The sequence below is a fragment of the Anabrus simplex genome, chromosome 4 (assembly GCF_040414725.1).
Source record: "Anabrus simplex isolate iqAnaSimp1 chromosome 4, ASM4041472v1, whole genome shotgun sequence".
Classification (NCBI taxonomy): Eukaryota; Metazoa; Arthropoda; class Insecta; order Orthoptera; family Tettigoniidae; genus Anabrus; species Anabrus simplex.
In genome coordinates, this window is record NC_090268.1 from 89,902,296 (window position 1) to 89,927,812 (window position 25,517).

Consider the following 25,517-nt stretch of genomic DNA (forward strand, 5'->3'; position numbering starts at 1 on the left):
CCGCGATACAAAGAAATGAAATGATGATTGAAATGGAAGATAAAAACCCTATATATATATATACATATATAGGGTTTTTATCTTCCATATATATATATATATATATATATATTTAAACATGACCTATCAGTGATTAAATACATACTTCTTATCAATTAATTATATAGTTCAATAATTGAAAACATGCAGTGATGTCCCAAACATCAGTGGGCCTTAAGTAAGTAGATAACGGTTGCCTTTGAAGTACTGCCGAAAAATGAAAATCCACAGCATGTTTCCAGTCATTCGACCGGTTCAGGAATGGAATGAAAGAAGCCACACCCAGCGGCGAGGATAGTAATTGTGCCGGTTGCCGAAGCCTGTCATACTCCTCTGGAGCAATGATTAATGAAGCGAAATAATAGTGGAGAGTGTTGCTGGAATGAAAGATGACAGGGAAAATCGGAGTACCCGGAGAAAAACCTGCTGCGCCTTCGCTTTGTCCAGCACAAATCTCACATGGATTGACCGGGATTTGAACCACGGAACCCAGCGCTGAGAAGCCGGCCGCCTGAGCCACGGAGGCTGTTTGAAGTACTACTAGCTAGTGTAAAGAATTAGACCAAACTCTCTTATTCCTTATCAATTGGAAAATTATGACTTATAAATTCCTTGTAACTAGTTCTAGTTCGTTTTTCAGTAGTACTTCAAATACAACCATTATCTTCTTACTTACAACCTACATGCCAAGATGATGATTTTCCTCTCTGGATATCGAAGAATATAGACACATTTTATTTTCAAGAATGGATAATACGGCAAATGATTTTATCTATAGGATTTAGAGCGTAGATAATATAACCGTAACATTCAAAAACCTATCATGTCTAATCTTGGTTCTGTGATTCTGTGATTTTTATATAACTTAAGGATTATTCTTGAATCAGCTGTGCTTGATAACATTGTTATTTACTCACTATCTTCTCTCCAAAACGTCTCTCTTTCGACAGAGTTCACGTTATATCCGACCACTCTGTATACTGAATACCACGAACCTGCTACGCAGGCGTAGCAGGGGGAGAGGTGATACTCCCACGTGGCGCGTCCCAGGTGGCGGATAGGGGGGTCCTAACCGGCTTGCCGGCGGACTTGAGGGAAATAAAATACCTCTCGCGGACCAAACACACTACCCCCTGCGGGTGGGGGACGCACATGTAGAATACACCCGCGGTATCCCCTGCCTGTCGTAAGAGGCGACTAAAAGGGGCGACCAAGGGCTGACTGAATTAGAACCATGAAACTAATTTTGAATTGTACCATCACGCGGGGAACACCATGGGTTGCCTGTACTTGCGAGTAGTACCACTAAATTCGGTACGAAATAGGTTTGTGATTAGTAGGAGTTAAAAAAAGCCTGGCCTGGTGGATTCCAGTACCCGTGCGTCGTACCCATGTGAGCAACACCGCGAGTCTGGGCGTAGCCTGTGAGTTGTACCACTATATGAGCAGCACCGTGGGTCTGCGTTGCCTGTGATTAGTACCCACTATGTGAGGAACACCACGGGAATACCGGCGCCCGTGTTTAGTACACCTAGGTGGGGAACCTTCTCGGTTTGCGTTGGCTATGAGTTGCGCCATTGTGTGAGTTACACCATAGGTCTGCGTTACTTGTACGTATTGCAATACTTGTGAGTAGTACCATCTTTTGTGGAACACCGTGAGTCTTCGCTACTTCTGATTAATACCCCAACATGACACGTACCATGGTTCTATTTTACTCGCGACATGTACCATTCTGTGGGGCCTTAGACGTGGATTTTGCACCCCTTTAGACACCAAGCATCATTTTGCTTTATAAGTGGTTCCTTGGTCGGTAATAATGTTATTTTCGATCTGTTTTGAGTCTGATCCACTGGTTTTTGTTAGTTCTTTTTTGTTTTGTTGGGTTCCTGTCCATCCATCCATTCATTCTTCATGACGTTTTTTATTTTTATTTTGGTCAGTGGATGCCTTTAAAATTTTGGTTATTTCATTTCGTACCATTAGGGGCCGATGACCTTCGATGTTATGCCCCTTAAAACAACAAGCATCATCATCATCATCAGTATACTGAATAATTATTTTGGACCAGCTTCGAAAACCTCATAAAAATCGACCGCTTCATGAAGAGCTTTCGTATATTATTTCTAATATAATGTTCTGTATTTGACAGTGTTGCTTTAACTGCCGTTTGGTAGATCTGTTTACTTTTTGGTTGCAAAGCTCGATTAGCGTAGTTTATGAATATTTCCATCATAAATAGAGATTTGCATATTGGAAACAGAATTATCGACTCATTTTATTGTGTGGTTTCAGCGACACAGATTCATTGACCGAGGATTGGTTGCAGCATACCAGTGTATATAGTACATTAGCTGCATAGTCCACTTCTGCGAAGAAACTGTGGTTCAAATCTGGGTCAACACGTAGCATTTTTTTTTAATGTTGGCGGATGTCAGTTTGGAGTCATTGAAATTTCTACCGACAGTCTCATAACTGAAGATGTAGAAGAAGAGTTCGAACATCCCTCCTCTTGGCGGATGAGTGGCTCGGCTGATATTTACGAATCCTGTGAGAGCTACTGTATGTGACGTGTATCAGAAGATTTCAAAAAACTCCGTACATGGCAAACTTCTGAGCACTTTTAAGACCATTTCTACCGTAGTTGAAATGATGTTAAGCACTTAGCAATTTTACACTAGTTTGGACACATCGAAAATACAGAGTGTCGCATTAGTAAACAAAAAAACAAAATCCGGACCCGGTCGAGTGACTGGAAACAGGCTGTGGATTTTCATTGTTATTTCATTTTCAGACAAAATTTGGAAAAATGGAACTTAATGTAGACCAGTCTTCTTCTTATTCTTCCGAGTGAGTTGGCCGTGCAGTTTGCGTTGCGTAGCTGTGAGCTTGCATTCGGAATATGGCGGATTCAGATCCAACCATCAGCAACCCTGAAGATGGTTTTCCGTGGTTTCAAGTTTTCACTCCAGGCAAATCCCGGAACTGAACCTTAATTAAGGCTACGGATGCTACCATCCAATCTTATCACTTTCCCATCCTTGCGACACCGAAAACCGTCGATGTATTAGTGCGACGTTAAAAAAATACCAAACAATCCTTCTTCCTGCTCTTCTTCTTCTTATTTGGCTGTAAAGTACTCGGAAAACCGTGGCCTCTTCTGCCATTCCCTTAACCATATCTTATGTGAATACTTTCCAATTCTTGTATCGTATTTTACTTAATCTTCCTCGACTGCATCTACTGTAGCCATCTGGTTGTCGCTCAACCTTGTCCTCTTTTTCCACCAGGATTTCCGCGTAATATCATTTTTTTAATATATATCCCTGTATTACTCATCCGTACCACATAGACATCCGTCCTTGTTTTACTCTTCTGTTGATGGGTGGATACTCTGTGTGTGTTGACTAGTCAGCCTGAAGGCTAGTTGGATTCTCAACGCTTCTGCAATCAACTACTACAGAAGCCTCAAAAGGCGTACCTGGGAAATGAGGAGTAGCTTACTCACCGAGTCAGAAGTTGCTATTACATATCAGTTTCCCAAACCAAACCAAACCAAACCAAACCAAACCAAACCAAACCAAACGAAACCCCATGGCGTAACTGCGACTGCTGCACAGCCGGAAGGCCTGAAGATCATGAGGTGTCGTGTGGTCAGCACGACGAATCGTGAGGAGGCCGTTATTCCACCGTCAGATAGCACCTCAATTGTAATCTATATGTAGGCTATATGTACCTCGAACCAGCCCTGAGATCCAAGTAAAAATCCGTGTCCTGGCCGGGAATTGAACCCGAGGCATCCGGGTAAGATGCAGGCACGCTACCCCTACACCGCGGGGTCGGCATCAGTTTGCCAAACCTACTGACATGCAGCCACCAACTGTCCCTGTGAGCGAGGTTTTCACGTTATTCATAAGAAGGCTGCGTAAGGAATGACATTCTCAGTCAGTTTCATTTTGTCAAAGGCAAGGAGAGACTGAGACAGGCTCAGTGAAAGTAACAAATTGGTTCAATTCCACACCACACCCCACTCGCTGGAGTAGGGCTATTATTCTACGGCGTACTTTTTTCGCAGAAGTATATTCAATATTTCAGCATCTCCTGTTGTTAGTGGCTACGTCCCTTAAGCATCAAATCAAATCAAATCAAATCAAAATCTCTTTATTTGCAAATGAGGTGTCTACCTCGGTGGCAAATGGTACACTAAAATACATTATTGCCAAGCACTAAATTTTAAATTAACAAGAGAAGAAGAAAATTTTTCTACAATACAATATTATACAATTTAAACACACAGCTCATACTTAATAAATGTATATTGTTTACAAAATTCTACTTATAATATCTCCTGTACTTACAAACATAGTCAACTCATATACAGTATGTCAAATTATTCAAATAATACTATACGACTGGTATAAGATTAAAATTTACATTGCATTTATGTACCTTTTTTTTTTTTTACCCATTTTGGAACCTAAGTAGCATAACGACCTGCTGCGTCTTAACCAGAGCCCCTTTTGCCACCGCTTTTCAGAGTTCCTGAAGGGGCTTCACAGCTACCGTAGCGGTCCCAGGGCCCTTGAAGTCCCCTTCTTTGTATGAGCTGGATACAGCAAATTCTATCAAGGACTATTTACGACGTTATGATTATTGTATTAGTATTAACACTGTGCAATGTGTATTTTTAACTTGCTGCTTTAGTCTGTAGCCATCTCTCTCTCTCTTTCGCCTTGTAGATATCATCTGATAGGCTCCAGGTTCTATTGTAGGAATGAAATTGTATTCACTCATTCTCGTGGGGACTATTAAAGGTGCTATCAGATCTGAGAGAATAATGATCCCGGTCTGATAAATAGTAATGGGATCCGTCGTTAACCTTTCCCAAAGGCATTATCAATTATTATTAGCCAAATTCCTGTTGTGCCAATGTTTTCCTCTTTTTTTCTGTATCGAACAGTAGGCATTCTACTTTATTGAACGGTTGCCTGCTATATACATGAAGTTGGCGCCCGACTTAATTTAGTTAATCTGATACAGTCACTTACAACGATATTAACATGGCTTATTTGACAGATTACGCGTGATACCACCAATATCAGATACTTCTTACCCCCAAAATAGAAAAAACTTATCGCCAAAAATAACGCTCATTGTTACCTTCATATGGAGATTGCCTTGTCAAAACACGAAGCCATGGGTTCTCTTAGCTGTGGACAGAAGGGAATACCAGTGTAATTCCTGGTATGGAACTGACCACTACACCCCTCTAAGAACCGAATATGCATACACTTTGCTTTTATCTTAAGACATCCTGATCCAATTAAAAAAAATATATTCGGTGTTGATACCATGATTATAGCTAGGAACCTTCCGTTATACGTGGAATCCAAACCACAGGAAGTGATATTTAATTTCAAAAATCCCATATGCATTCACTGTGATTCGATCCGCAGCCACCAGGTGAAAAACCAGCGACAATATCTCTCGGTTATCATGGCCCCTTCCCCATGTAATTTTGGTCTCTTACACAATTAATTACTCCCATTACCATGCCACTAGATATTATTATTATTATTATTATTATTATTATTATTATTATTATTATTATTATTATTATTATTATTATTATTGTACCGGGAGGTACACCTCAACACCGCACATTTAAAAGAAGCGCCTTAAGGGACTCCATATATCAAACAAAACGTGAAAGAGCCATCAACAATCATTGAGTAATGTGTTATTTTGAAGTTGCCTAAACTCACTGGATTTATTTGTTTTGTTTTGGTTTACGTCAAGAAGTTTGAACTTTTCTCCATAGATATCATCACAGAAAACTGAGGTAATGCACTCTGGTGCAAGGTAGAAGAATTAGTGATTTAAAGAAGTTTTGTGTTTATAGGTTTTCACAACTAAACTTACTTTCATTTATTTCTATATTTCAAGGTTTGCAACACTTCTTTCTCATTCCGCCAGCTTTTGAATCTGGCCAATCACAAATTTTCTGTAATTATTTTTCAGCCAATAATAGGTTGCTTGTACCTTTTTATTCGGCCAATAAAAATGAGAGGGTGTGTCCAGATTTAGTCCAGAACCTTCTTGACCCGTCCCCTCAGGTATATAAACTGCGGCTTTTTCAAGTCACCTCATCTTATTGATCGTCGTCTTACTGAGTGTGGGTGTTAAGACAAGAGGCGGGGCGCCTCATTCTTCGCCAGGCAGTACACCAGCCCAGGTAATGGCCACCAGTTTTCTCTCTCTGTAGCTATCTCCGCCAACTTATCCGAGGGGAAGGTTCTAAACTTTAACTATGTAACCATCTCATTTCTGAAATGTAACATCATTCTTTTCTAATGTAAACTTCATAAACATCTTTAACTGTAAATCGGGGATAGAGATTGTGTTACCCTCTCGAGTTTCCCTTCAATTTATCTTGAGGTGAGTACGATTTTGTAACTGTTTCTCTTTTCTGTAAAGCATTAAATTAACCTTCTTTCTAGTAGCTTGGAATTAGCCTCTGCATCATCGGGCCGCGAGCCCAATTAGGGTTTTATACTTAATTTTCTAGGAGCGCGGGTGTACGCCGCCATACCTTTTGTGTTTGGGCCAGTAATTTAACCTGTTCTTCTTTCCACGAAGGCCCAGTAGTTTGGGTAATAGATACCCCTGTGTACAATATTGCAAATTGTAGGTTGGGCCTAGAGAGGCCAGGAATTTGTAAGATGTTTTGGTAATGCTGCCTTGAGTAGACTGTAAAAAATTGGGAGCCAGTCTCCTTTGTTGAATTCGGAGAGATTGTAAACTCTGGTTTTTGTGTAATATTGCGTGGGGCCTTTGGTAAGCCGTATTTGTAACCTTTGGAGCAAAGTGCTCTTGAATTGGGAGATTCTCTCCTTGTCCAACTAAACGCAACATTTGCGATGTTGTAAACTTGTAAATTTGGAGCTGGAAGCTCAGCACTTGTAATTTCCAAACTGCTATTTGTACCTGTAACCTTTATATTTCACTAAGTGAAAAGTTTTCTTAAGTTTGTGATTTGAAAAGAAATATAACCTTTATTTAAAGTTTTAAGTTAATCTTTGATATAGTAGATAGACCCATTCAGCCCGCACCTTCTTTCACCTCTCTGCGATCCACAAAAACTTGGTAACAATTATTATTATTATTATTATTATTATTATTATTATTATTATTATTATTATTATTATTATTATTATTATTATTATTATTATTATTATTATTATTATTATTATTATTGTACCGGGGGTACTACTAGTACAAGAAGTTTGGACATTTTTTGACAGATGTATCTACTATCAACTTAGGTTGTGCCCTCTGGGGTGAAAATGAACTACTAAAATTCAAGATAAATTTTGTGTGTTGAGGTTTCCTAAACTGGAATGTTTAGTGTTTGTTTTTTATGTTCAAATATCATCAACACTTCTATCTCTTCCCGCCAACTTAAGGCGTTGGCGTGGTTTCCCATTTTCACACCAGGCGAATGCTGGGGCTGTACCTTAATTAAGGCCACGGCTGCTTCCTTCCAACTCCTAGGCCTTTGCTATCCCATCGTCGCCATAAGACCTATCTGTGTCGGTGCGACGTAAAGCCCCTAGCAAAAAAGAAAAAAATAAGGCGTTGGCCCATGAAAAATTTCGTACATTTATTTATCTACCAATCAAAATTTTTTGATATATATTAAAATTACCAATAAGAATTGGGGGTGTGTCAGGGCCTTGGCCCAGAGTTTTCTGGAACTTTCCTCTCAGCTGTAAAAGCCGAGGGCTGGTGAGCCATGTTGTCTTTGTGATCGTTCCTGTCTGGAGTGTGTACACAACGGAGGCGGAGACTGCCTCATCCATCTTCAGGAGGTCCACCAGCTCAAGGTAATGACAGTTTCGGGAACTTATACTTTTTTGTGTCTTTACTGCATGTTTTTCAGTTATGCGATATTCAGTTTTGTAAACTGCATGTATCGAATTGAGATTAAAATAATCAATACCCTCTCCCGGATCTATGGTTTTCGAGATTATGGGAGATGGGTATTATCTTAAATCTCCTGTTAACCCAACGGTTGTGAGTTTTTCTACAACCCATCATATATACTACGGGTAGTACAGTTAGTGTAAATATATTTAGTCTTCTATATTTGAATATTAAAGAATACTGCGTTTAAGAACTGTGGTGTTGAATTTTATTTAGCGAATATCATAGGGATAGACAAAATTATCCATACATAGATTTTATGACCATCCATTGATACCAAAATTTACAACTGAATCTCTTCAGAGCAGCTGAACATGCGTCATTTTGTTGATTCGCCGCACGTTTCTTCTCTCTTGTCAGATACTGGGAAGAATTTATCCTAGGTCCATCTGTCGCATTTGTAGTATGTGATAAATCCACGAAGAGCAACAGCAGCAGCAACAACAACAACTAGAGCAGAGAAAAGCATTGAAGAAACATTTTACGCAACATCTTTCAGCAGATCTATCTGAAAGCTATCAAAGAAAGGTACTCTGATACCTGTCTTCATTGTCAAGGTGGTTCCCGCCCTTACCCGTGGAGATGATCTAGAGATTCAGAAGTGTTTTCTTTTTCTGTTTGTTTTTTGCCCTCAGAATGTTTTCGAATGCCAATTTGGAAGTAGGTTATGAGAGCATAACCAATTAACCTAGGAGAATTCGTAACGTCTTGACCTGACTTATACAGCAAGTTGCAATGGTGGCTACAATTCAGAGAGTTGGAGGTGGGGATGAGCTTTGTCTCCTTTCGAACGCGCACCGTACCTAATACTTATTTTATGATGTCTTCGAGGCTTGAGTCGTCCCCGCGACTCGGTCACAGACTGATCCTCAAAACAGATCAACAGTCCTTGACCTCGTCTGGAGTTCGGCTGTCACTCCAAGAACACCACTAAATACGATGAGGGTGTCTTCCTTCCTTCACCTAACGCAGGAAGCTTTCGTAGAGGTGATGGCCCCTCCCCGCCATCACCCGTGGCGACCATCCAGAAAGTCGATGCGCTTTGTCGCCCCCGGAATCCTTTCGGACGCGCACCTCATCCCGCGTATTTGTTAATATCTCCGAAGTTTCAGTCGTTCTCGAAACTCGGGACTGAATCCCCAAACAGAGAAAACCGCTGTTCTGTGGAGCAGAGACCTCGTGTCGAGTTCGGCTGTCACCCCGACGATATTTACAGGTACAGCGGAGAAGTACCATCTGCTATCGCAGCAGGCTTCCCCGTAGTGATGGCCCCTCCCCGTCATCACCCGTGGCAACCATCCAGAGAGTCAGCATGCCTGATCGCCCCCGGAATCCTTACGGACGCGTGCTGTGTCAACGGGGTATAGCGAAAACTCTTCTTATATTAACTGAATGCGGACTGCACAGTAAGCGATCTGTTCAACGATAGAATGTTTCTGTCGTGTCTTGATGTTGACTGTGCATCGAATGTGTTGTGATTATAGAGCAGAATGAAGGCTTTTTCCAATCCCTTTATTTCCTACCAGAACTTAAAATTATGTTACACTAAGGAACAAAGTGGTAACAAAAAGGAACTAAGTTTCTCTCGTACATTATGTTGCTTCCTACCGGAGGATTGTTGAATTGGGATGTGAAACTCCTGCTCACGCATTCTATTCTGGACACTGTAGATGGTGCATCACGCTCAATGAACAGCGATTACTATGTATCGCATGTATTAAGCTGCCATTTCCTCATACATTAATATATTTTTGTGGCAATAATAAGTTTATACGTTTTCTTAGAAACAAGTTCGACATATTAAGTTTCCAAACACTGAACCGTAATATTATTTCCAGTTAATCAGAACACTTCCTTCGTGATATCGATGCTTTCGTCGGCCCGAGAATCCACATACATGTCCCATAAAATCTAAATACTCCCTTAAATAGCTACATAAAATGTTCCCCTCTCTCCTTATATCAGAAGCAATCATAAATAACATGTTCAATTAAACGTAATTTTAACATAATATGTTACAGGCTTGAGTTCTCGCTTATTACATTTAATTTCAGTAATCATTCAGTAGCCGTAAATTAATCCATTCCTTTCGGTAAGAACCAGTGAATTTTATTGTTATAAAAGAACATGAAAGCCCTAGGGGCACTTAACCTGGTAGCGTGGGTTGGCGACCACGGGGACCTTTTGTGTCCTAGCATTGCTTCCACTTACTTGTGCCAGGCTCCCCACTTGCATCTATCATATCCGACCTCCATCGGTCAACTCTTGGTTACTTCCGACCCCGACGGTATTAGATTCCCAAGACCTATGGTGTCTTTCATTTTCACACCCTATATAGCCTTTGTCTTTCTTTGGCCGATACCTTCATTTTTCGACGTGTCGGATCTCTTCCATTTTTCTCTCTGATTGGTTCCTAGTTGTACTTCCTCTTAAAACAATAGTCACCACCGCAAGAACATGAAAGTAATTAACATCGTCACTTTTTGTTCCATTCTTTTGCTGGTAGACCTAGGTACAACTTATTCAAGATGTACAAGAAAGATTATATGTCGGGTTGGTAATATTTTTGCGTTTTGAAGTCTAAAATTTAGCATTGTTAGCGTTTATACATTTTTGAAAAAGCCTTTTGTAGTGTTCTGAAGAAAGACAAAATATAAGTACATTCATCAAAAGGAGTATATTAACGTGAAACTAAAAATTATATTTGCATGGAGCCAACAGTAAAATAAGAATGAATAAAGTGTAGTAGAATCGCACATTCATTTTGAATTGAAATAGACTAAAGCATAACACAGAAAAAATAATTTGTTAGTAATTGTACCCGTGCTTTCGCTACGGTGTTCTATATTGTGTATGGATTTGTACGTAAATTACTATTCACGCAGTGAAATAGATTATATTAAACTGCATGTCTCTTATCGTTATCCGAGAAAAACCACGGGGACGACCGCATACGTTGCTTCCGATGTAGTCTACGGTGCGCGTTGGGAAGTTTTGATGATAATGCCAGGCCACTTTTCCTACTTCTGTTCACAAACGAATTCGGGAGTTTCTACTATAACGGCAGGCTCACTTTGCCTCTTCTTCTTTTCTTCACGGCGTCTCTAAATATTAGTTCCTAATTAGCGTCGACCTCTAAGATCTTTTGCTACCAATGTTTTCCTTCATTCCCACCTAGATATACTTGCTCCCTTTTCAAAGCTGCAGGTTGTTCTTATTGGGTCTTCTTGGATTTTTGTCTCTCTCTTCACCTGGTAGTCCTAAGTGGAGAATCTGATTCTACCCAGCGCCTCACATTCGAAAAGTATGTGTTCAGCTGATTCCTCTGCTTCATTGCATTTCCTACATATGTTGTCTCTTATTACTCCAATTCTATACAGGTGTGTTTTCAGATGGCAGTGTCTTGTCAACGGTCTTACTACCCTTCTTATATTTTCTCTGCTGAGTTTCAACAGTTCTTTGGTATGCTTTTCGTTTGGTCCTTTTATCAGTTCCTTTGCAAGTCTGTATCCTGGAGTATTTTTCCAGTTTTCCGTTTGTTTCTTTTGTACCGATTTTCCTATGTAGTGTCCGGCTTGCCCATAGGAAATCCCGCATACAGGTTCTGGGCGTACAAAATATGTTTCTGCCCCTTTCCTGGCCAGTTTATCTGCCTTTTCATTTTCTTCTATTCCTGCATGCCCTGGTACCCATATTATTTTGACAATGTTGTACTTTGAGAGCTTCAGGAGAAGTGAGTGGCAATACCAGACAATTCTGGATGTTATTCGGACTCCCTCGAGTGCCTTAATGGCCGCTTGGCTGTCCGTAAAAATTAAAATGTTTTTATTCTTATAGTTCATTTTCAGATTTTCTTCAAGACATGTTATGATAGCTGCTCACTTGCCTAATGCCATTCACAATGGAGATGGGGAGTTTTCATTATAAAGAGAGAAATACATCGCAAAATGTCAGCGTGGCGTCTCTCTTGCCTTCTACCTAACGAATAACCACGAGTTTACAGGAATGATGACGAAAACGGCATTACATTACTTACCTGCTGGCAAGCAGCGAGAGACGTTCCCATTGTAACCGGTAGGTTCGTTGTCGGTCACTGAATGCAGAGCATGAAACCCGCAGAAAATAGTAATTTTCTCCGTCATTTGAAGAGTAAGCGAAATGATGTACATAACAAAAGCTGTTTAAAGTGAAGATACGTTTCACATTTAGTCTACGGATTTTACAGAAAATCAATAGTAAAAGAGAAAATTGAAAAAATCCTGTTCTGGTCTTTCTACAAACCCCTAGTCTGTTCTGTGATTTTTAAATCATATGCATATCTCTACCTGCTCCTGGATGAGTATACTCTAAATATGAAGTTTGGTCGGGATCTATCCAGCCGTTTCGCCATGATGGTGGAACAGACGGACAAACAGACACGAAAACTAGAAACCACTGATACGGTTTTGAGTTGACCTAAAACGGATAAACATCTTAAAAATAGGCAAAATAAACGAAATTACAGACAGCGAACCCCCTACAACTTCATGTGTATAGATGCAGAAATCAACTGCAACTGACAAAGCTATCGCCCTGTAGCACCCCGTTCGCCTGTATGATGGAGATATGTTATTGGTAGTGCTAACCTTTTCGAATCCTACATCTGTTCTAATCTGCTTGTCATATTCACACCTTGGTCTACCCCTACCGTTCTTACGGCATACACTTCCCTCAAAAACCAATTGAACAAGTCCTGAGTGTCTTAAGATGTGTCCTATCATTCTATCCCTTCTTCTCCTCAAATTTAGCCAAAACAATCTCCTCTCACCAATTCGATTTAGTATCTCTTCATTCGTAATTCGATCTATCCATCTCACCTTCAGCATTCTTCTGTAACACCACATTTCAAAAGCTTCTATTTTCTTTCTGAGCTAGTTATTGGTATCGTATTATTTCGATAAGCTGACTTCTGATCGTACTTTCGAAATTACAAATATGAACACATATTATTTCGTGAGCAGAACTACTGCTCCTTGAAATAATATGGAATATTTTCCGAAGCATGTAGACTAAATTTGTCGAGTTATTATCGAACTTCAGATTCTCATATATATATGAACAGTGTTACTGTTAGATGACTTGTGAATTTAAATTTCGTCTCTAATTTTCTGTAAAGATGGTGTACTTTACATTGTTATTTGCTTCTCCTTTCAGGTCCATTGACGAGTTGAACTTAATCCTTACCCATGAAGACGGAGAACTTCTGAATTACAGTACTCAGATTTTCAGTTGCAAGGCAGATCTCTCCACAGGGGATGCTCTGTCGGAAAAGTGGCAGAACGTAACCACCGTACCAAGGAAGACAAAGGCTGTTGTAATGGGTAAGGTGTTTCACCATATCTTTTCCTGTCTAAGAATCATAATACTGGATTCATATGATATAATCTCTTACGTTCCTTCTGTGAATCAGCGGCAGAATGTAGGTCTCTAGATCGCGGGTTGAAACCTGTCAGAGGTAGTGGGATTTTTGAAGGGGGAAAGAAAAACCATTCAATACTCCATGTCGCAGGATGTCAGCAATCAGTGGCGTGGCATGCGAATATTCTGGATTTTGCCCATTTGAAACTGGTGACAGCGAGGAGGGATGAAGTTGTTTCGAGCGTTCTACTAACGTTTTACGGGGGAAAACAGTGGCGTATGCTGGGATCAAGACGTGGGCTGCCACTAGACTTAGGCTACTCCTTTTCAGTGGTTAGTTTATTGAACATCAAGCCTTAAGCGTTTTGAGCTGCAGCCAATAGACACTTGGGCTAGATTCGTTTTATTTAAGGTATGCAATTAGTATATATATTTTTATTTTATTATTGTTATTATATTTTTCACCCTACGGGTGAGGGTGACCACAGTATTTTTCCCAACTAGTCAGTTACATATCTCAGGCTATTCATGCCTCCAGAAAAATGGTTAATTTTTCTATGTTTTGGTTTAACGTGCGTTCAAAGAGAAAATAATGACACCATATGCGGTCCAGCATTACGTAATTCAACGCTCAGTAGTGGATTTCGCGTACGCAAACTTCAGTCAACCTTTCGACAAACACATCTGCATAACGAGTACCTTACTCACTAAGTATAACTACAGACTACCATTACAAATGAAAACTCATTCCATTCTATCAAAAATCAATCAAGAAACACATTTATTAAATTATCAAGACTTGCGAAAGAAATGGTTAATGTCAAATATTGCTCATGATCTTCCAATTGTCAACCTAATAAATAAATATTCTAATTCCTAAATCAAATATTCTAAGTCAGCGCTGGCTTATTCCTAAACTAAGTTTTCATATCTTAACATTCTGGGTCGCGTATTCCTGAAATGAATTGTTGCTTTGTTTCATCGTCCTATTAAAATTTACATCTGGTCATTTAAGTATGCAGTATATCATAGTCTTCTGATCACGGTCAAAATTCGGTATATCAGTAAATTATTCCATCACTCACGGTGTTAATTATACACCCTCATCAAAAATACAATCATTACATTGTTCAAATTATCGTGGAAATGAACTGAATATGAATAAAAGTGTTCTGAATACTAATATCAGTGACCTAAGTTACATTGAAAACTATCTGAGTTCGTTGGTGCAGACTACAGTGAAGAAAATGAAATATTGAATGACGCACTAAGCTTCTCGGTCCAATTGCCACTTAAGTATGGCTCCTAGCTAAATATTCGCTCTAATAATATTTCAGATTAACAAAGCATCGATGATATCCTACGTAAATCTCAAGTAATTTCCCTACTCTAGCTATATAATTTCTTATGTAACGTATTTCAGTTCAATATGCACGTAGCCAATAAGCATTTTTTCATATATGGATGAGCAAGTGCCTATATTAAGATATTTCAACACTACATTACCATACTAGTTACATCCTAGTTTGATCTTCCACGCCATTAACATTCATTCAGAATACGACACAGTCATGCATTCATATACCCATCACCGGTTGTTATGATAGTCAAACCACTTTCACGCTTCATTAAAATAGGCGTAATTTTATTGTCCATACCTTGCTATAGTTCCTCCCTGGGGCATACTTATATTCCGTAGTCGCTTTACTTGTGCTCCTATATCGCACATTATATATATATATATATATATATATATATACGTTTTACTTCCTGTTAATCTGCGCAATAATACATTTAAAGTATCATATATACTTCATTATTTCATTACTAACCTTCGTTTCAACCCATATTTAATTCATTTAACATCTATAATTATCGCGTTTAACCTCCAATATTAATTAAACACAACGATACGTATCACTCCAATAGCGCAGAATTCGTTCCTCAAAACGCATTTTGTCATACAATTTAACACATAACCCCAAATTCAGTATCTCTTTTTTTCAATATAATAACACAGCAAAGAGTATGGTAATTTAACTTAACCAATTCAAACATGCGTCCCTCTGTGACGTAAACTAGGTTTGACTGGTATTACATCATTCATGGATCTTTCTAACTAACCGGGATTTTATGAAACATATGTTACACTACGTCACACTTTTAAATCGTATTCTTACTTCCTTGGATAAGATGATATAGTAAATACGGTACCAATCTATCACGAGATATCGTATTAAATATTTCACACTGCACTTTCTTGTATTCACTGCACACTTAATTATCTCACATTTAGGCTATTCAGATCTATTGCATATACTGGTAATACTCTACATAAGAAATTATACTACTTAATACTATTACTTAGCTCGCCATTCAATATCTCGGGCCTTAGTTGCTCTTCGGTCTGGTCACAGGCCTTGGATTGAGAACTGGGCAGGTTCTCCATCACTGGTATCTCGGGTAGAGTGACCTCCTCCACACGGGTCGGGTGGTTTTAACTGCCAGGATGACATCTCCCTCCAGGTTGGTCTATGCCGATTTAGCAAGCCATTATCTGTTCAGGAACGCAGTAGACCATATCCATCGATACTGGAAAATGTGAATTCATCATGGTTCTGCGAAGTATATATATATTTTTATAATGATTGCCTCTTTATTTAGGCTATCGTTGCTATTATTTCCACTGAATATAGCTCAATTTTAAGCTCTCGCGACTCAATCAACTTCTTGTTTCCGAACGATTTTGCGTCTAAGTATTTTGACGACCTTTTCGAAATTTCTGGATTTTATTTCTTCTTTACTGTATTTCAACGTTTATCTCTTCGTTTTCTTCAATATTACCGACCTCTGAGCTTAGATACTGCAAATCTTGCTTATTTTTTTAGAGCGATGTTTAGGAAGTCTTATCCTTACGAGGTCAATTTTTTAAGTCAGTTTTTTATAATAATCCGATTGACCCTTCTTATTTTTTAAAAACAATTCTATCGATTCTACACCATTGTACACCGCCTTCATAGTGGTAGATTTAAGTTAGTCATGGCCTTCTGACATATATAAGTATCGATATCCTACTACACATTTCTTTGCCTTGGCTGGCCTCTATCTTCCGTAGGCGCCATTTTGTAATACGTCCAGTAAATGCATCGGGTACAATTTTTATATTTGGGCATGTGCAGTTTTCTCACTATTTATGTATAGTAAGAGATAGTAAGGAGTGATGGATAAGGGAGAGCAGGACATATCCGTAAGATGACGGGATAGGACGGGCCTACCCCAAATATGTAAAAGAGAGATATATGCAGAACGAGGATTGAGAGAGGTGAGGTACAGGAGGAGAGCGGTTTCAGCCTCACGTGGCCGGCCGCAAAAGGAATGGTGAGCAAGCTGCAATGTCATCTGGTAGGGTTTGTTGGGGTCTTCTTTTTGGTCCCTTGGATGGGGCTGGTCGTGTCATCACTCAGAGGATGGCCTTTTTCTCACCAGTGGTGATGACACGGCCGGACAACAGTAGTATAGGTCGTTAGTTTATTTTTTTCTTAATATCCAGCGGGGTCGATGGACGTGGCATGTAGGGACTAAGGATGACTGCTGTGGTGACCCTCCCAAAAAGTGTCACGTTTCCGGAGTATCTGATGGACCTCATGGCATGCCCAAGGAGTCACGTGATTTTTTTTTTTTGTAAGTTGTTTGCATTGTGCACATGTATTTGGGCTGAACGCCTGTTATGTTCAATAATAAATACTAATACAATAGACACCGGAGTAACCTGCTGTGTTGTCAAGGCTGTTTCACAAGCTACTGCCCTGGCCTCTGTTACTGTCAATATTCAACACCTGATCAGTGGAAATGGTAGCCTGAGGTTTAGCAAATTAAAGCAAGCCTTTGTGGCTAAATGGATAGAATGCTTGCCTTTGGTCGGATTGCCCCGGTTCTATTCTCAGAATTAACCCCCTCGTACTCTTAATTCCCCTGGCTTGGAGACTGGATGTTTATGACGTCTTCGCCATTCATTTCATACTCATTAGGTCACCACCAAGCCTATACAGATGCCATGCATTATTATTATTATTATTATTATTATTATTATTATTATTATTATTATTATTATTAAATTAACATCTTGCATTTGACAACATTACCAACGGACGTACCCATCGTTCACTGGTTTATTAGCTTCCTTGGGGAGATCAGTGGTGGTGTCCGATCTATGATCATGGGTACGATTCCAGCCAACAAATGGGAGCACTAAACCTGAAATATTCCGCTTCATTTTAGCAGATCTAATCAAAAGAATACTATATTACTCCTCTAACAGCAGTCCTGCAATGTCTTCCTACAAGGATGTAGAAGTAAGCGAGTGTGAAATACCGGCACTTGGTTACCAATATATTTAAGTTGAGGAAGTATAGACGATGAGTAACGCATGGTTGTTCGTTAACAGGGGCGATGTGACGGAGAGAAGCCTAGCACACTTATCCCCCCGATCCCCGCACCTGTCGGACATTCAGCAGCATGCCGCGCGAGGTGAGGCCTCCGATGCCTTGCTCTCAGAAATACGTGCGACGTTTTTCTCGTTGCTTTGAAGTTTTGTAAATGGAACATTCTGCCAGATGCTTACATTATAATGTGCTTTAGATTTCCATCGTTCTCATTTGAGGTTTGGGCTTCACCAATAGCCTTGGTAGTCCTGAGTATACGCCGCTGGGAAAAACCTTTTCTTTTTCAAATACAGAATCCACTGTATAGAATTACATGAAAAATAATATGAGAATAGTAATAATAAATGTGGACAAAATTAACTGAAAATTTCGTGGCGAGTGGGTAGAACATAGAAACTATTCATGTTCTTGCTACCATCTTTGGTTCAGGCGTTTGTAATTTGTAATTGAATCTGTATTCCGTGATTTTAATCTTTCGAAACCTTAATGTGATATAGTCTTCAATTATTTTAATTCAGAAATGTACGTTTTCCTAAGGAACGGTTTGAAAGGCTCTATAACACAGTCAAAATCATAGGGAATACTTCATCAGTAAATTTAGAATCCATACTTGGAGAGTGTAGGGGAAGGAAGAAAAATTCCTCGTGCCTTCGTGCCCAACCGGCAAATAATGCCCGACGCCAAACCGGACACATACTCACCATGGCACTGAAGGTCACTGACATTCAGCCTGAGTGAGTTTGCCGTTGAAGATCTGCAGGCAACATGTGGCGTAAATTGGAGACATTGGAGACGTTTTTCGAACGTACTATGTATCAGTTCAGTTCTTCGGCTCTAGATGGCAATCATTTCTTTTCTGACATGTGTCACGCGAAGCTGATATTTTAGCTTAGATTGTTGATAGAAACTACAATGTACATAATTTCTATTATTCTGTATGTCGCCGGTGGCATCATCGGGAACGTAGACATCACGCCGCTGTGTAAAAGACTTGTAGTGGCACATTTGGTGTTCACGCGACAAAATAAAAAATAAAAGTACGCGGTCCCAAGTCGTTCAAGAGACATGTTGACGAGCTGCCAGCCTAGATGACGTTAAGTTAAAAATCGGTAGCTGAGGGCGTACGTTTATTATTATTATTATTATTATTATTATTATTATTATTATTATGATTATTATTATTATCTTTCTTTCTGTCTTTCTTAATCCGTTTATCCTCCAGGGTTGAATTTTCTCTCGGATTCAGCCAAGGATCCCACCCCTACCGCCTCAAGGGCACTGTCCTGGAGTGTGAGACTTTGGGTCGGGGATACCACTGGGAAGGAGGACCAGTACCTCGCCCTGGCGGCCTCACCTGCTATGCTGATCAGGGGTCTTGTGGGAGGATGGGAAAATGGAAGTGATAGACAAGGAAGACGGAAGGAAGCGGTCGTGGCCTTAAGTTAGATACCATCCCGGCATTTGCCTGAAGTAGAAGCGGGAAAACACGGAAAACCACTTTGAAGATGGCTGAAGTGGGAATCGAACCCCCTCTTTATTCAGTTGACCTGCCGAGGCTAGGTGGACCCCGTTCCAGTCCTCGTACCACTTTTAAAATTTCGTGGCAGAGCCGGCAATCGAACCCGGACCTCCGGGGGTAGCAGCTATTCACACTAACTATTACAACACAGAGGCTGACAAGCTGGGCTCAGTGGCTCAGACGGTTGAGGTGCTGGCCCTGTGACTCCAACTTAGCAGGTTCGATCCTGGCTAGTCCGGTGTTATTTGAAGCTGCTCAGATACTTCAGCCTCGTGTCGGTAGATTTACTGGCACGTAAAAGAACTCCTGCGGGACTTAATTCCGGCACCTCGGTGTCCCCCAAAACCTAAAAGTAGTTAGTGGGACGTTAAGCAAATAACAGTATTATTATTATTATTATTATTATTATTATTATTATTATTATTATTATTATTATTATTATTAGAGGCGGATGAAAAAGGAAAATAATTAGGAAAATTTTGGAATCTCGAAAGAATAAAGACATTTGGATGAAGAAAAGAAATGAAGTCTACCGCAATACAGGGAGAATTACAAAGACTATTAAAAGACGAAGACTGCAATTTCATGATCATTTTCTCAGGATGAACAACGGCAGGCTAAGAAGATTTTTGATTATATCTCCATATTAAAACTCACCACCGGTTGGGTGGAAGAGATACGATGGGAGCTACAAAGACTGAAGATCACAGATGACATCATAAATAGCAGGGTGGTCATCCGGTGTCATATCACTTCTGCGGATTTTTTTGCCTTTAAAACGTCATCCTTGGAGAGTGTTATCGGAGGAACAGAGACAGGTGATCAGTCAGCATGTGACGAAGTTCTGGGAAGAAAAGAAGAAGATATACTGTACCGTAGGCGTAGGTTCTTGGCGGTCTATAATTGGCCAAATTCTAAAAAAAAAAAAAAAATTAAAAAAAAATGTTTATACTAAATTGGTAATACTAATAATTAAATAAGCAATTATTAGGAATGTGCTCCACTGTTGAATATTCATAAATTATAAATTGTTGCGGTACAACTTGAGACATTAAATACAAATTAGAAACGTCAAACATTTCGACATGAAATGCAATTTAAGAATCGTTAAAATCACACCATAAAATCAAAATTAAACAAAGCAAAATGCACGGAAACTAACGGCAGGGTGTGGGAAGCGGAAGGAACCCTACGAGGTCGTGAATCGAGGGACTTTTCTGGCCGAAACTTCGAACAAAGAATAATTTAGTCAATGTCTACTTATCGTAAATACTTATTATAGAAACATCTAGAAAGGAAATGCTGAACACTAGCATCAACGTAAAATACAAAATAGAAGAACAGACACTGAAGTTGTAGAAAAAAGAAATAATGAACTCTTAAATACAAAAATAGAAAATGTAACCCTGAAGTAATTAAGTTACAGTTTTACAATCTCATGAGTACAAAATTTCACGTAAAATACTTTCAATGTGAAGCGACGACCTTCACCAAAAAAATACAGATCGAAAGAAAATATAAAAGGAAACAGAACTACTGAGGCCAAGCTTAATGAAAAATTAATTTGGTATTGCTACAAAAAGGTTATAAAAGGCCTGCCTCGTGGCAACATGAAGACGGATGTAAGCTTTCCTTACACCATCGTAAATGAAAATTGATTATTGGTGGAAAAATCGACGGATAAACCCCTGTGGCAAATTTTAAATAAGGTGAAATAAAATAAAATAAAGTTATATTAGTAAATTTAAGATTTGCTTACCCCAAGAGAATCCAGAGCTCCCATGGACCACAGAGCTCCCGAACAACCCGTCCGCTCTACATGATGGCAAAGACAGAAATCCAGTCACCCTGCGACGCACTTCCCGAAGGTAACTCGTGCCGGAAGGTGCAACCGGAAATGCCACAGCAAAATTAATAACCAATGACCGTACAGGAGTTTTTTATCTGATGCTTGTCGTCTTGGAAAGATCTCGAATATATCTTGAGCAAGTCCCAGAAAAGTCGACACGTGTGGTACAGGGTGTACCACAAATTTCGTCAATAAAATTTTATAATTTTTTAAATGATAAAGAATTGACTTGAAGAAGGCCAAATATATAACTCTTGCAGCACACGTCACATCCTTCCCCGCTTAAAATTGGGCCAAGGCTCAATAAAATAACTTTAAATTTTGGGGAGCAAGGGGCACATGACAACACTGACATCTTGATGCCGTTCTCAACTCTGGTTTCGCTGACACTGATGTAGGGTGGTGACACTGACCGGAATGCCAACACCACATTAAAAAACACACATAAAATAATAATTTACATTCTATATGCAGTATATTATGAAATTTTGGGAATATACAGTCATTTACAAATTTGTGAAGGGATGAAATTTTAGAAGCTCTGAGTGGTAAGCTGAATTCTAGTGAGTCGTTTTTACGAACTGCATACTAGTCAGTTTTACTTGACTGCCAAGGGTCAAACTTTCCTAATTCATTGCGGACCGTGTGCGGTAGGTGGCACAATTCACTCATACTGACTTGTGAATCTGATCATGATAGTCCTCTCAAAGTGCGACAGTTGCTAACAAGCTCTTCTTCGCCCTCTGCACTTGTTTTATATGAACATCTCCAATTCTTTCGCTGATGTCAACCAAGTCGCACCCTGTTGTTAGTGTCGATAGTTCTATTTGTTCCCAGTCATTCGATACTTGTCTTTCTAAACAAGCCGTCCCGTTTGTTTAGATGTGGAATCTTTCGACTCGCTAGGTATAACCATCTAATGGTTAAAAGATCAATATTTCTGTTTTAAATAGCTAGTGGTTAATTCAGTTTTACTGTACACTCTGTAATCTTGTAGTAATAGTTTTTTTATGTGGACGTTTTGCACTGTTACCTCACGGAGACAGCATGTTGCATTGCTAATCCATCTTATTTGCTTCTTTGCAAATACGAATGTAAAGTGCACGCAGCTGTTGCTGTATGACAATGGAGCAATCAGGGCCAAGTGATCATCTCTCTTGGCAAGTGGTACTTCGACTCTTATCACACAGCTGCACATATTAGTCCGCGCAGTCTTGATTATGATTTACTGTTCTCTAGACTAGGGCTCCTACAACTTCATTGAACTCAAATGTGTTCTCTGGTTTATAATAAATAATAATACTTTTAAAAACCTAAATCATAGTAAAAATTGCTTATTTTTTCCTATGAGAAAAAATATTGAGTAAAACATCTAGTATATACAAAAAGAAGAACTATCTGTGTTTTCATATTAAGGCATTTTATAATGATTGATGTGAAATAATTCAAAATTTAATTTTCTGTCCCTCTTATCACTAACTGCGGTTATATATTCAAATCAACAAAAACAGAAAAAGTAAGGCAAGCCACGGGTGCTTCTTTCCCATTCCTTGTCCTAAGAAATATATACATCAGCGGGTGAGATAGCTGACACCTGTTCGCTAGCTTCTAACCTGTGTGTTCGTAGTTCAAATCCCGATCAATGCAGATCAGATTTTTCGAAAGTCACGAGAGACTAGGCCCTAGAGATCCTGTGATTTGTGACCTTGTGACCTAAAATTATTGTCATATAACTTCAAGTTTGCTTGCTTAAATGCACACAAAAGTCACATCCAGGCTGTAATGAGACGTATTCCCATCTCCTTAAACGAGCTTCTGAAGTTCTTACACCGACTGAACATTTCTATAGAAAGTCTTACCGATACTTCCAGATTTTCAATTATTTAAAACACAATCTTGGAACTCCTCTCGTTTATGCAAACCTTCATACAGAACTGCAGCGTAGGGTTACGTTTCCTGCTTACACACTCAAGAAGTTTAGAATCTGATCTGGTGGTGCCTGAAATTTCGCCGCTCAGTTTTCAAATAAACGTCATACGCATTAGGTACACGAAGCTATTAACCACAATGCTCGTAGCCCTTGTACATGGAGTAGGCCTAACAATCAAGATAAGAATATTGTAAGAACGACTATTCTGATGATTGACCTTCCAATAGTTTTAGAAGTACGGTACTGAACATGTAGCTCTGTAGCAATGAAACCCGTGGCACATACAGGCATTTAGACCGAGCGAGTTGGCTGTGCGGTTCAAGTGACGTAGCTGTGAGCTTTCATTTGGAAAATAATGGGCTCGAATCCCGCCGTCGGCAACCCTGAAGATCGTTTTCTGTTGTTTCCCATTTTCACACAAGGCAAAAACTGAGGTTGTACCTTAATTAAGGTCACGGCCGCTACCTTCACTATCCTAGTCCTTTACCATCCTTACGTTCCCTTGTGGATAGAGGCGGTAGAATACTGTACATCCACGGTATTCCCTGCCTGTCGTAAGAGGCGACGAAGAAAGAGGACCAGTCACTATTATTATTATTATTATTATTATTATTATTATTATTATTATTATTATTATTATTATTATTATTATTATTATTATTATTATTATTATACAATTGATGGCGCTACTAACCTAGCATCCAGCCGTAAAACATGGCTCAAATCACATGTAGTGCCGAACCCAAGCAGTTGGAAAAAACCAGGAAGAACAACACCCTGTGATGTGATGTGTCATGTATGATAGCTGTCAACGGCAGGGTACATTCATGCGTTGTACAGTTGTTGGTAACGCTGTCCATGTGTTGCTTTTGACCAAGTACTTCCTCCAGAAAAAACCGTACATTAACATGTAGCCCTCAATTGTAATACCTCTTGTTCTTAGGACGCCGTCTCAACTACGAAGTTTGGCGATCCAATCGGTTATGATTACTCGCGAAATAACGGCTCAAAAGATTTCAGTATAAGTTCATCCGTACCAGCCGTGCAAGTCTGTATTTTATTTTATTTTTTTTGCTAGGGGCTTTACGTCGCACCGACACAGATAGATCTTATGGCGACGATGGGATAGGAAAGGCCTGGAGTTGGAAGGAAGCGGCCGTGGCCTTAATTAAGGTACAGCCCCAGCATTTGCCTGGTGTGAAAATGGGAAACCACGGAAAATCATCTTCAGAGCTGCCGATAGTGGGATTCGAACCTACTATCTCCCGGATGCAAGCTCACAGCTGCAAATCTTTAAACCAGGAATTTCTCCGACTCCCCACAGATCGTTGTGCTTCAGTTTCCCCCTCAGTGATGAGTTGGAGAAGTTCATGTCGTTCACCTCTCATGATGTGTCCGGCTCCGTGGCTAAATGGTTAGCGTGTTGGCCTTTGGTTACAGGGGTCCCGGGTTCGATTCCCGGCAGGTTCGGGAATTTCAACCTTAATTGGTTAATTTTGCTGGCACGGGGGCTGGGTGTATGTGCCGTCTTCATCATCATTTCATCCTCATCACGACGCGCAGGTCGCCTACGGGAGCCAAATCAAAAGACCTGCATCTTTTTTTTTTTTTTTTTGCTAGGGGCTTTACGTCGCACCGACACAGATAGGTCTTATGGCGACGATGGGATAGGAAAGGCCTAGGAGTTGGAAGGAAGCGGCCGTGGCCTTAATTAAGGTACAGCCCCAGCATTTGCCTGGTGTGAAAATGGGAAACCACGGAAAACCATTTTCAGGGCTGCCGATAGTGGGATTCGAACCTACTATCTCCCGGATGCAAGTTCACAGCCGCGCGCCTCTACGCGCACGGCCACCTCGCCCGGTGGGGAGACCTGCATCTGGCTGACCGAACTTGTCCTCGGACACTCCCGGCACTGAAAGCCATACGCCATTTCATTTTTTTAAATTTTTTTTTCATTTCATGATGTGCGCAATGCGCCTGAGCTTGAGGGTTTTCAGAAGCTCTTTTTTCTGATTTAGGAAGTTGAGGACTTGCTCATTGGTCTGTCTTTCTACCTAGGATATTCGAAGTATTTTTCTGTAGCTGGGGCTGTACCTTAATTAAGGCCACGGCCGCTTCCTCCCCACTCCTAGCCCTTTCCTGTCCCATCGTCGCCATAAGACCTATCTGTGTCGGTGCGACGTAAAGCAACTAGCATTTTTCTGTACATTTCGGAAGCTTCCATGCGCCTCTCCAATAAAAGGCTGAGGGTCCAACCTGAAACCATACAGAAGGACAGGGAAAACAGGAGCGTAGCCAAGGGGGAAGGGGGCTTACTGGGGGGTTAGAATCCCCCCTCCCACATGGAGTTTTTAC

The 25,517-nt window shown here is 40.0% G+C and overlaps 1 protein-coding gene across 1 annotated transcript in view; it reads left to right on the forward strand.

Moving 5' to 3' along the window:
- The window catches only part of LOC136872180 (uncharacterized), a 421,215-nt gene that overhangs the window by 359,218 nt on the left and 36,480 nt on the right, over positions 1–25,517 (forward strand). The window contains exon 3 of the mRNA XM_068227461.1: positions 13,219–13,385. Coding sequence (XP_068083562.1) covers positions 13,219–13,385 — 167 coding nt within the window. The remainder of the gene's footprint in view (positions 1–13,218; positions 13,386–25,517) is intronic.